The 12,445-nt window shown below is 37.4% G+C and overlaps 2 protein-coding genes across 4 annotated transcripts in view; one reads left to right on the top strand and one right to left on the bottom strand.

Annotated features, from left to right (window-relative positions):
- The window catches only part of LOC110100313, a 26,260-nt gene extending 17,672 nt beyond the window's left edge, over nt 1-8,588 (bottom strand). For all 3 annotated transcript variants that reach the window (XR_003702276.1, XM_020827758.2, XM_020827759.2), the window contains exons 1-6: nt 8,461-8,588; nt 8,192-8,357; nt 7,301-7,504; nt 7,003-7,184; nt 1,517-1,643; nt 1,250-1,423 (exon numbers count right to left, since the gene is read on the bottom strand). Coding sequence is in view for 2 of the 3 variants with exons in the window: in XM_020827758.2 (XP_020683417.2) it covers nt 1,250-1,423; nt 1,517-1,643; nt 7,003-7,184; nt 7,301-7,504; nt 8,192-8,293 (789 nt within the window). In the remaining variant the exon portion in view is untranslated. The remainder of the gene's footprint in view (nt 1-1,249; nt 1,424-1,516; nt 1,644-7,002; nt 7,185-7,300; nt 7,505-8,191; nt 8,358-8,460) is intronic.
- On the top strand, nt 8,490-12,445 carry LOC114580707. Its single transcript, XM_028699122.1, has 3 exons — nt 8,490-8,678; nt 11,829-12,209; nt 12,287-12,445. The coding sequence occupies exons 1-3, from the start codon at nt 8,490-8,492 to the stop codon at nt 12,443-12,445; spliced, it is 729 nt and encodes a 242-aa protein (XP_028554955.1).

Here is a 12,445-nt window from a genome sequence, read left to right as displayed (position 1 = left end):
ATAATACTAAGTTAAGTGTGGCAGAGATGAGGATGCTCAGGTGGATGAGTGGCTTTACCCTTAGAGATAGGATACGAAATGAGCATATACGTGAAAAAGGTTGGAGTAGCTCCAGTAGAAGATAAGATTAGAGAAAGTCGCCTTAGATGGTTTGGTCACATAAAACGGCGGCCTTGCGATGACCCGGTTAGGAGAGTAGAGGTATTAGATTTGACTTATGTTAAGAAAGGTAGGGGTAGACCTAAAAAGACTTGGTTAGAAAATATTAGGAATGACCTTTCTTTATTAGATTTAAACGAGAATTAGACTTTTAATAGGACACAATGGAGAAAAAGGATTCATGTAGCCGACCCCACGTAGTGGGATAAAGGCTTGTTGTTGTTGTTGTTGTTGTAGAGAATTCCAAAGATCCTTATGTAATATGTAGACTTTAAGGGGGGGTTAAAGATTAATAAATATTGAAGATAAAAAGTATAAATATAGGAAAACATAGTGATAGAGACCTACAAATTTAGTGATAGAGACCTACAAATTTAGTGATAGAGAAGATAACTTGGATCACAACATGGAATAATTAAGTAGTTGTCAAGATTAACTTATCCCTATGTCTAAATGCTAAAATCTTAAGAAATTTAAGGGTACTTGCTTGAAATAATTTAGTAAGTACTTCAAATTTAGAATGAAATGGAGCTTGAAATTTCATTACTTTCCCAACATAATTTAATGTGATGGCTAGCATTTTATTCACATCAATAAATATTCTTAAGAATTACATAACTTTATTAGCTCAACATGGAATTTTCTTTATTCGAGCAAGACTTTGCTCAATTGACAGGCATATCTCCTTGAGTGCATCTAACATATTTAATACACTATTTCAAGTTTATAATTATAGTGATAAAATGTTATAATAGAAAAAACAAGGAATTGCTTTTCCCAATAAGCATATTTGCTGCACTTGGAGAATCTTAAAGATATAATTTATAATTGGTACTTTACATCAAGCCTAGACAGCAATGGCCATAAATAGCACCTTGGTAAATTAATATTACAGGGAAGGATTATTAGAGTTTTAGCATGTTAAAAAATACTGCAGAACTGAAACTTAAAATGAAACTAGGGCAATAGAACTGATACAAAGACAAAAAACGATTTCATAATTTAGTAATTAACATAAATGTAGTAGCTAATGCAGGAGACTGCAGCTGCATAGGAGAATGACACACCAGATACTATAGGAAAGATTTACCTCATTTTTTTCAAGTGCAACAGAACTGTCTTGGCGTATAGAAGCAACTATGTCACTATAATCACTCAAGGAGGTACCTATTGATTGCACAGCAGCTACAATGTAAGGTTTCAGCTTCATGTAACAATTGCTAATTACCTTCTCAGCTAGCCTGCGTACAACAGGCATAACGCCCTATAGAAAAGGATGCTTCAAGTAAGTGAGGACACATTCTACAGAAACAAAAGGTCTAGATCAAACAAACACAGACTATATGGCATTATTCACCTTTTTTGACTTCTGAACATTAGATAACAAGCAACTGAGAAGTTCTTGTGAGATATCTTCACTCTCCTCCAAAATAAGAGTCATGATCGTCTCCATTGAAGAAAAGACATTGATAGGGTGGTCTGTCCTGAAAGATTTTAGAAGCTCTTTATCATATGATAACAGATGAATATATTTAATATGAATAAAAACATTCTAAACGGTAGATGTATCAACTATATGGTTCACCATCCCAGAAAAAATACTAGTATTGATCATAATTAATGAAAATTTACATATTCAAGCAAAGAGAAAACCAGCATAAGCACCAGCGCAAAAATTAAACTTCTATACCACATTACCAGGTCCGATTCTGACAAGCCCACTTAGTTGCTTAGGCCAACTAACAGCCAGTCAATTAAAATTAGCCCTTTAAGGAAATATTGGAGCAATAGGAAACATAAGAAGACAAGAAATAACACCAGAATTAACAGAAGTAAATTGAGTATAAACTAAAATTTAAAAATAAGAGCCCCACAATTTTACACACCTGCTGGAATCCAATTTGAGAGAAAGTCGAAGATTAGAAAAGCAACAACATAAGAAATAAATAAATAACATAGAAGTCCGTATCTACATCTTAACCAGGGCTACAAAATACTTCATAAACTTTTTAATGTGAGTGCCGCCAATAAATTCATGAAATGATATGGACATGCAATTCCCTATGTGACATTATCGTAGTGAAATTAAGCATATCAGATATTAAATTAAGATCTGGATCATCAAACTAATAATTATTACATCAAAGCCTAATAGTATTGTGGTGTGATAAGAAAACAAAATCAAAACTAATCCAACTAAAAGATATTACAAGCAAATTGCTAGGGCCATGTGCCTTAGTAGAGCTGTCAACAATGTTGACTTAGTTAAGGTGACACATGCAACAATTGAACAGTGAAAAAAGCAGTGCATCGAATCAGGAAACTAAGTATTCAAACTGCAAAAAGAAAATTATGGCATGGCCAGAACATTAAGCAATGAAGAAGAAAATTAAAAAAATGGAAAAACAGACGAGTAAATAAAAGAAAACATTTGAAGAGGCAAAGTATTACAAGTTCAAAGAGTGCAAACACAAATTTAGTGAAGCTAATAAACCATGGACAAGTTCCAACGATGACAATACCCATGCGGTATTAGCAAATTGGCATACACTAAAAGAACTCATGGTAAAACTTAGCAAAAGGTTTTCCACACTTATCACTAGAAACACGTACTGATTGTAAGTGTCATTCTGGATTTGTTCATAAACAATACAGGCTAACAAACAGGGGGTTCAGTTCATTTAACAGTGAACAGCATTGCCTATAGCTGGCTTTATCGCTTGTAAAATCTATTTGATTAACTTAATCCAAAACAATAGGACAAAAATATAACCAACCCTGAATTACTTCAAAATTTTCATCATATTGTTCGCTTAAATAACTTAAAAGCATATATCATCTAATCATCACAGTCAAAATAAGAACAAATAAATCTTGAACAATCGAGCAAAGCTGAATTAATAATCCTTAAAAAGAATTTGATCCTTTGCCACCCATAATGAATCGGAGAGAGATTTGTCCAAGCCATCAAATAGGAGGCATGAAATGAGGTTGCTATATATAGATTCTTAATTTTGGAGCAAGAAATACTCATATATCTCCGCTGTCATCATACATCACCACTGGGGCAAACTTTAACAGAGCTTACCAACCACATAAACCAAGTTGAGTCACTATCCTATTATTCTCATCATCAATGAACCCAAAAAACTTCCTTTAAATAGTGCTATAATCAAGGTAGTAAAACAAACCTATTGTGTTATCCACACCAATCATGCTCTGTCTGGTCCCCTGATGGTAACTAAGCGGGAGAACTGCAAGTGGGAGTCCTAAAGAGCATTGGGAGTCGCTTGCTCACAAGGCATTGGGAGTCGTTTGCTCATCCTCTCCAACTCTTGTGCACGAACCTAAAGCTCAAAGGCACATGGTGCACTGACCATGGCACACGATGCATGTTGAACATCCATTTAACATGTCTGACCACTGCATATGATTTGACATCAATTGGGTAGGGACAAAATAGATGGTCAAAAAATATCTTGATGATCTCAAAAGTAATACTCAAAGAGACACAACTCACTGATCTTGTAGATGGTGTTTTTACTCCTATCCTTCGCTAGCAACCTATACTATGACTCGATAGGGGAAGAAAGCTTCATCAACCTCTTTACTGTTGCCACTGTATCCTAGCTCGTTGCAAAAGAAATTGATGCAAAATTGCTACTGAATTGGGAAAATATCTTTTAGATTGATCACCCTTCGAAGACATCTTGATGCAAAATTGCTACTGAATTGGGAAACCATCTTTTAGACTAATCTCCCTTCGAAGACATCTTGTTTAGAGGTAGCGAAGGCTTAGTAAAAGAAGAAGAGCACAAAAAAAATTGAAAGAGTGCTCAAAGAAAATTCAAAATCAAGCAAATGAGGTAAGAAATGCAGTGCTAAATATAGCCCTGAAACTCCAAAGCCTCTCCTCTAAGTGAGAAACTCCCTTTCGCTAAATATAGTCGTGAAACACCAAAGACTCCTCCAAGAGAGAAACACCCTTTGCCCACACAAAGATCACATCGCCTAATACGTCAGCAAACCAACATTAAATAATTGAATCCTGTGGCCTCCAAGCGAATCACCACCTCGCCCAGATAATGGATTAATATTACATATAAATGATTACCATGTGAAATGTCATTTTCTTGCATAATAGAAATTATGACACACATGTAAGGAATTTTGTATTTAATTCTCATTATATTTGTTCACTATAATTATTATTACATGAATTGCTTTAGAAATATTTACTCTGTCACTAACTTTTTCAATTCTCACACGGCATTCCTCAAGAGCGATATTTTATGTCGAGTAACTAATCATCCTTACTCTAGCTAGCAAAATATCTACCAGAGATATTTTAAAGTTTTTCTTCACAAGATAGAAACAATTGCCCCTCTACAAGCAGTAAAATATATGATAAGAAATGATAAGCTGGGTAAACAATAAATATGCATGAGATTTTATTTTTCTTTTCATTAAAGTTAACTACAACTTCCGAATAATTGTTCTTATACCATCACTAACTGATCACCGCATGTAAGGACAATTCCCTCTCTATGGTCACAACTCTCTCTGCAAGACTATGTTGCTCACTTAAAGCACACAATGCTCACTCCCATCAAAAGGGCAAGCGATCAGCCTGCCATCACCACCCTATAATCCCTAGCTCTCAATGATACAAGTTTATGCATCACCATGTTAGACTCCACCATAAATACCCCATCAATGGGATGTTTCAAGGGTTGTAGGTCATGGACTTGCTTGCCTGCCAACTCCTAAGCTACATCCACAATAATGATTGCAACCCCCATCCATATTTTTTTATATAAATCTCTTCTAGCACTTGGCTATAGCTCTGTATAAAAAAATCAAAGAAAGCAATTCTCAATTACTGCAGCAAAATTGCAACCATTATGTATAAAGTAATTGCTTTAAAGATATGCATAATTGAAGGAAAGAAAGGTTGCTTTGTTGTGATAAATAAAAAAAGCAGCAAAATTCAAGGAAAAATTAGCTATCTACAAGTAGGACAAAGTCACAACACAGTGAAGGGAATCATTTACAATGAGAAATAACACTTAGAGATACAATTCATTGATTCGTATATCAATGAGAAACCTCCAACAAAATTATCATGAAACTTTTTTTAATACATTCTAACCTTTTTTTTTTCTGAGCTTATGCAAGAAAATTGAGAGGTTAACCACAATCTTCAAACTTAATTACAGCCTAACTAATTGATTCCAAAGAAATTAAAGACCCTTAAAATTTTTTCTCAACATGTGACATGTAAAGAGACATTAATAGATAATCATGATAAAGGAGTAACTCTAATTAAACCATTAATTAAAATTGTGCAATATGAGGCCCGCCTCAACCCAATTCCATTGAAATATGCCTCGAGCATTTTTAATGAGGTTTGCGCCTCAACTAGGCTAAGGCCCGCCTTGAAGAGTGCCTCGCCTTACTGGCATGAGGCTACGCCTCACACTATTTGTATATTTAAAAAAATAATAATAATAACTCACCTAAATCCTAAACTAAAACCCCAAACAAATCGCGTCTTCATGCACCCCCAAGCTGCAACAACTTCCTCTCAACAGCCTCAACCTCCCCCGCCTTTGTTGCAACCAACGCCGTCGTAGCCACCGTTGGGGATCATTTGAAAGCCGCACACCACCTCTAAAAATTTTGGAGTATTAATTTTATGTTTATGTTGATGAATAATATTTATGAAAGTGGAAGATAACTGAAATGAATGAAAAAGAAGCATATTGTGAGGCATTGGACTCCATAGGACGAGGCAAGGGGAGGCCAATTTGTTATGACGACGACTCAAATAAAAACCCCCTCAGCAATGACGTGATGATGATTTCAGAGATGTTGCCAACTATTTCAACTTTGTTAGGAATTAAATGTGGATGAGTAGGGAACTCAAAAAAGAAGGAATTTGGAATTGAATTTGATGTTATATGATACAATTCGTACATTTAATATTATTTTACTCTTACAATATTTGGATTTTAATTATATTTCATGTCATTTATCACTTATCACTTTACGTCTTGTGTAGTTTTTTGCTTCATATGCATGTTAATTTGTCACTTCATAGTTCAATAAAAAGTTAATATCTCATTCTTTAACATATTATTTGGGTATTATATAAAAAAATCACTTTTGCCTTTTTTTTTTTACTTTACGAAATTTTTTTACTGTGAGAGACACTCCTTAAAACGCCTTGAGGCTTACGCCTCACCTCACGAACAAAAAAATGCCTTAATACCCAATTGTGGAATTTTAAACCTTTAATTAAACCACATGAGACCATTGATTACCAAGCAAAGAAAATTCAAGGAGACTCCTATAGCAATCAAGCCTCATAACATTTTGTTTTGAGCATAATCATCATTTCCTTTAATCCAACAATTACCCCAAGTAAATCCTCATAATTTGAAAGCTCGTATTGTAAATGTAATGTGATCCAAATGCAACTTTTTGAGGCTAATAAAAAATCCTTTTACAACCACTCTAAAGATAAAATACAAACAAAGCATGAGTCATCCTTTGCGGTCCTCTATTCTCTACACACAACTAGGCCACAAAGAAGCATGTATACATTAGGTCATTTACGAATAAACACATAAATAAGTGTATTAAATCTAATTTGATGCATACATTGGTTAATGATATGAAAATTTCAATAGTAAATACTTCCAAAACAAAAGCATCAACAAAAAGGTGGACAAATGCAAAATATAACAAAATAGACTCAAGGTTTCTGATTACAAACCATAAATTGAACAACAATTTTCATTAACCCAAAAGGTTCACATAAAAAATGGAAATGTTTACCTTATGCTTTTCAAGAAGTTTTCAAACATGCGTAGAATAAGATCATCACATTCAAGATCCAACATTACAACACAAGAGCGAACTTTTGCCATAATTTCAAGAATGGAAACCCTCTTACAATACGAACATCCTGACATATCATCCAATTTTTCGAAGGCATCGACAATCATTGCAAATATCTCCTGAATGCAAGCAAAACCACCAATGTTCACAATACTGTACATAATCAAATTTATTATTTGCATGAGATCAGAAGAATAAGAAACTATGATTTGACGATAAAGAATCTTTCACAAACCTTCATCAAATCATCATTATAGGGAGCATCAGGAGCAGTTACTCTCATGATTTCATTAATGCAAGCTGCCACATAAACCTTAACATCTGCTTCTGGATGGTTTAAGAATTCTTTGGTGATCAATGAATTCATGGTAGGGCACAGTGCATCGGACATTGATGTCGATGGAGATTGTTCCACCCTTGACAAATAGATTTCAGTTTGCTGGAATTTCAAAATCATAAACCACATTGCAATTAAATTCTATTTATAAGGCAGTGGGCATTCAACTCTACCAAGCCTATATGACGTACACAATTTAGCAACCATTACATAAAACAGCAATATTAGAAAGGATTTGCATGTTCCACGCTCAACATATGGAAAACCAATAGACCCACTTAAAACATGCTAGAATCTGAAATTGCATAGTAAGCCAATTATCTTACAAATGGCATGAACATCTTGATTCAACTAAAAAACATGATTAATATTTCATATTTCAGATTCAAAACCCAGCACTACTTACTATAAGCAGCAACAATAAAAAAAGGTCCCCTTCCATAATCCTAACTCCGAAATATTAAAAAACCATGCATGATTCATAATATATTTTAACTCACTAAAAGGTTAGGAAGGAAAAGAGATAAACCTAAGTTATTTTATACTTCCAAGAAAAAAAGATGCAAAACACTTCCCTTCAACTACCTAATCAGACAATTCTGGCATTTTAATGCAACTTAACCCGCACCGAATATATACGAAATAGGAACGCCAGAATGCATGCCAATACGAAACCCCTCTTCTTAGCAATCCGCATTTCCTTAGAGAAACGGGTAGGTGCGGACAGGACCGAAGGGGGAGAGCAGGAGATAAAGAATTTTGAAGACCAAACATACGTCGAGAACTTACATCTAGAAGACATAGTAGTTCGTCGACATCGGAAGGAGGAGAAGCGAGCCTCGTGCCCAATTCCCTCAGCCGATCCTCCAGCTCCTTCTCCGTCGGCTCCATTCCCGATGGCCGATTCCAGACTACTCTCCCCAAATCCTAGCGCTCTTCCAGGGAAAGAATCGAACTGCGGATATTTTTAAAAATTCAGAAATGCTGGAAGTAACAGGCTAGGGTTTTGCCGGACCTGCAGAAGGAAATGAAAAAACAGCGAAAGTGTGAGTTTTTACCGGTTTTCTTTTTTCCGTTCTGCCTCGCAATGGCCGATAGAGAGGAGAGAGGGAAAGAGAATATCAGGCGTGTGCGCGGATTCCGCCGGGTTTATGCAATCCGACTCACGATTGAATTTCGAGTCCGGGCCGGGATTCATCGCACGCGGGCAGACCGGCTGGATCCGACCGGGAACCAAGTTGGCATGGGCCGCATGGCGGATTCGCCTTGCATAAAGGTTAGTGGTCCTTCAACGCTTTCAAGAGAAAATTTAACCGGGCTTGTACTAGCTCTACCTTGTTTTATTTTTATGCCCTGTGATACATCTCTCAAAGCCCACAAACGGCCATTGTGATAACGAAGGTTCGTTTGGGACTGTTTAAAATTTTATATTAAAATTTTAATTTAAGAGGTAGTAAGAAAGTCATCCCAAACGAAGGATTCATTATGGTGCACCTGATAAGTATGTTGTTGTGTATTGGACTGGTTTTAGATTAAGTTGATTAGCATAGACACGATACCATGTGTAAAGTTCTATAAATAGACATTGTAGGATGATATATAGGTAGCCCCTTGTAATAAGCCCTTTACTGAAATAAAGCTCATGCTTTGCTCTCTCTCTCTCTCTCTCTCTCTCTCTCTCTCTCTCTCTCTCTCTCTTTATCTGACATTAGAGCCTGGTGGAGCTTATCAGGCGAAGGAGGAAGAAGCCGGTTCTTGTAATCAAGAAAGAGGTGGAGTCATTGGAGCCGGTTGAGTAGGAGGTCCAACAATAAGCCGATTGCAACGGAAGGAGGCAGTATTTGTGAGTCCATTCATGTGTGGGATCAAGGTCAGACACATGCACCGGAGTTGCCATTTGATTCGATTGGAGGCGGGGTTCTAGGCTTGTGCACGCAAGGTAGGTAGACAGGTTATGCCTGGGTTCACATGGAAGGCAAGATTGGCAAGCATCGTGTGGTGCATGCATAGGCGGAGCGTGGGGCACAAGGTTTGTGTGGGGCTCGGTGAGGCAAGGGGAGTAGTGAGAGGGGATAGCTGGTGCCTAGTCGCGCGGGGATGGGTGCGACAAGCGGAGCCGTGAGCAGTTGCGGGAGTCTCATGTCGCGTGCTCAGATTTCTTGTGTTGAAGCAGTGGATCAAGAACCTCGGTAGTAGATCATGCATGAGTGTGCAAAAAGTAGGTACCAAACTCAGGATTGGATGGGTGGTACATGCGAAGTGGCAGGTTGGAGCGCGCACGGGTGTCTGGGAAAGTTAGGTGAGCCGGATGGTGCTTGGTATTGGAGTGTAAGCATGCCACGCAAGAGCAAGTACGTTAATCAAAAGCAGACGCGAGTGGAGTTAACAACGAGGGATCAGTGAGAGACGGGAGGCAGATGCGCAGGGTTTAAAACGCACGAGCGCATGAGCTGGAGTCGTGCATTGGAATGCACTATGGAGGTCTAGCACGAGCAACATTGGGTTGGGCTTCAATGGATGTGCTCATGGAGTTAGTATAGGGAGCCAGTCAGATCACAACATTAGCACATGTGGTTATTTGATCGTAAAATTGGACCAAAGTGGAGATTGTTGTGTATTGGCCCTGTTTTAGATTAGGTTGATCATCATAGACACCACATCATGTACAAATGTCTATAAATAGACATCATAGGATAATGTATAGTTAGCCCCATGTAATAAGCCATTAAAGCCAAAGGCCAAGGAGTAAAGGATTTCTTGACCTCCCTTTCCCCTTTCTCTCTCTTGCAAGAAAGTTTAAGAATTCCTCCTAAATTTCTTAACACATATAACCATAATATTTGAGTTCTTTATATTGACCAATTCAATAAACACTTCATGAATATCCTATTAAACTATTCTTTAAATGGTCCTAACAAAATATCCTCTTATCCTCAAAAATGTTTGTAACCCTAAACTTCTATGCATTCCCAACCTTGCACTGCAACAATCATTGATGAGATACAAAAGATGACATAATTATAGATATGTGATATTAACAACATGTTGGAATAATACTTTAATCATAATGCCATGTTTAATGGCATCATACATGCACACAATCTAATGGAATGTAATCTCCCTCAATCAATTATCAACATCGAAGTTCACTTATGACTACATGATTTATTATAACTCACCTCAAACTCCATACAAATATTCATAAAAAATATAATATTAAAAAACACTGATGTGTGTAGATATTGATTTGTTAAAAGCAAAAAAAAAAACTTTTTATGGGTAAGAAAATTCATTGGGACATATTCAAAAAAGGGCTTTTACGCTTAAAACTTTTTAGTTAAATAAAATTTGAATAAATTTACAAAGTTTGAGGGTCTGTTTGGTTGGTTGTAGAGTGAATACAATGTAAAATAAATGTAGAGTAAGGCTTCGTTTGGGACGGCTTTTTTATTGCTTCTTAAAGCGGCTTTTGATTACAAAAATTTTTGCACTAGAAAGCTGCTTTAAGAAGCAATAAAAAAGTCGTCCCAAACGAAGCCTAAAATAAATGCAATGTAGAATAAATATTTTGGGTTGTCTGATTGTCTGTAAAGTAAATGCAAGGGAACCCATTTTTCTGTTTAATTGGGTTCGTGCAAAGTAAAATAAAATCAGTCGAAGGGGCATTGCTGGGCAATTCCCACAAATACTTGGCGTGGAAAAACTTGTAGCATTGTAGTCTTGGATGGCCGAATTGGGGAATTCTACACGCTTGCTTCGGTTCAGATTAATTGCTCAAAGGCAAATCAAAGACAAACTTCTATGCATCCCGTCAGAGCTGAAGCATTGAAGTCGGGAAATTGGGGCTTCTGCTCCAGTTTCGCCGCAAGTAGACAAATTCAGGAAAACAAATCCGATAGGACAGAACATCATCGATAGAGGTGAAGGAGCTATGACACGTTCAAAGTCTATCTCACACGAAGCATGTGAAGTCGAACATCAACTAATAAAAACATAAGTGACAAACCGTACCTTCCAATCTAAGAGGAAGGGAACATAGTCGAAGCGAGCAATCACAATCCAAACAACAATTAAGTTGAAACGAGCTCTTCAGTGCCTTCTCTCGGGCTTTTCTCTCACCCGCGTGCCATGATTTACTTTTCTCGTTCAAAATGAGCGATTTTACTTTACAAAAAATTATAAAAAATGATATTACATTGAGATTTCACTTTACATTTAAACATCAATTTTTTTTAGCTACAACCAGACAGCCCTGAATCATAAAGTTTAATCAACCATAATGATTTTTATTAGTTTGAATTTAAATTTTTATGATCAATAAGCATCCACCACGTAGGATTAAACGTAGTCGAAGGCCAATCATGTTCTTCCACGTCATCCCTAATGCCACGTCTCGCGTCACAATTCGTCTGCTACTGGCATTCAGACGTGTCCGCTTTCCACAAAGTCTCAGTCGTTTAATTTCGGAACCAGACTTTTAGTTCGAAAAGCGAACACATCTTCTCTTCCCAATCGCCGACGATCCTCCCTCGTCCCCTACCATACTGTCGCCGTGGCTTCCAACGGGCCACAGTCCCTCCACCGCCGGAAAATTCCAGCAACCAATCCGCCCCGAACCCTACCCTCTGCCCGGACTCGAGCGGCCGACGATATCGTCCTCCCCTTCTGGCAACAGAATTGGTTCCTTCTACTCCTCTTTCTGATGGCGCTTTCCTTATTCGGCCTCGCCATCTTTCTCTACTTCAGTTTACAGCTCGAAGAGGGAGCCCCTATTCCTACGTCTGCGGTCGCTTCCGAGGGCGTGGCGGTCAGTGATCGCCAATAATCCGAGATCTCTGCTTGTTATTTGTATTAGTTTTCTGATCTTGATTGCTTTCTGAATAGATATCATATGGAACGGTTCTTAAGCTTATGCACGAGAGGACCAAATTTCGGCTGCACTCTCATGAGGTTCCATACGGGTTGGAGGCGAAGGAGCTGCGACTTGCTCAAAGTCTATCTCCCACGAAGCAAGTGAAGTCGAACATCAACCAAGAAAAGTAG

The sequence above is a fragment of the Dendrobium catenatum genome, unplaced genomic scaffold (assembly GCF_001605985.2).
Source record: "Dendrobium catenatum unplaced genomic scaffold, ASM160598v2 fragScaff_scaffold_1220, whole genome shotgun sequence".
Lineage (NCBI taxonomy): Eukaryota > Viridiplantae > Streptophyta > Magnoliopsida > Asparagales > Orchidaceae > Dendrobium > Dendrobium catenatum.
Note: the sequence above shows the minus strand (reverse complement) of the source record. Positions and strands in the feature narration are given on the sequence as shown.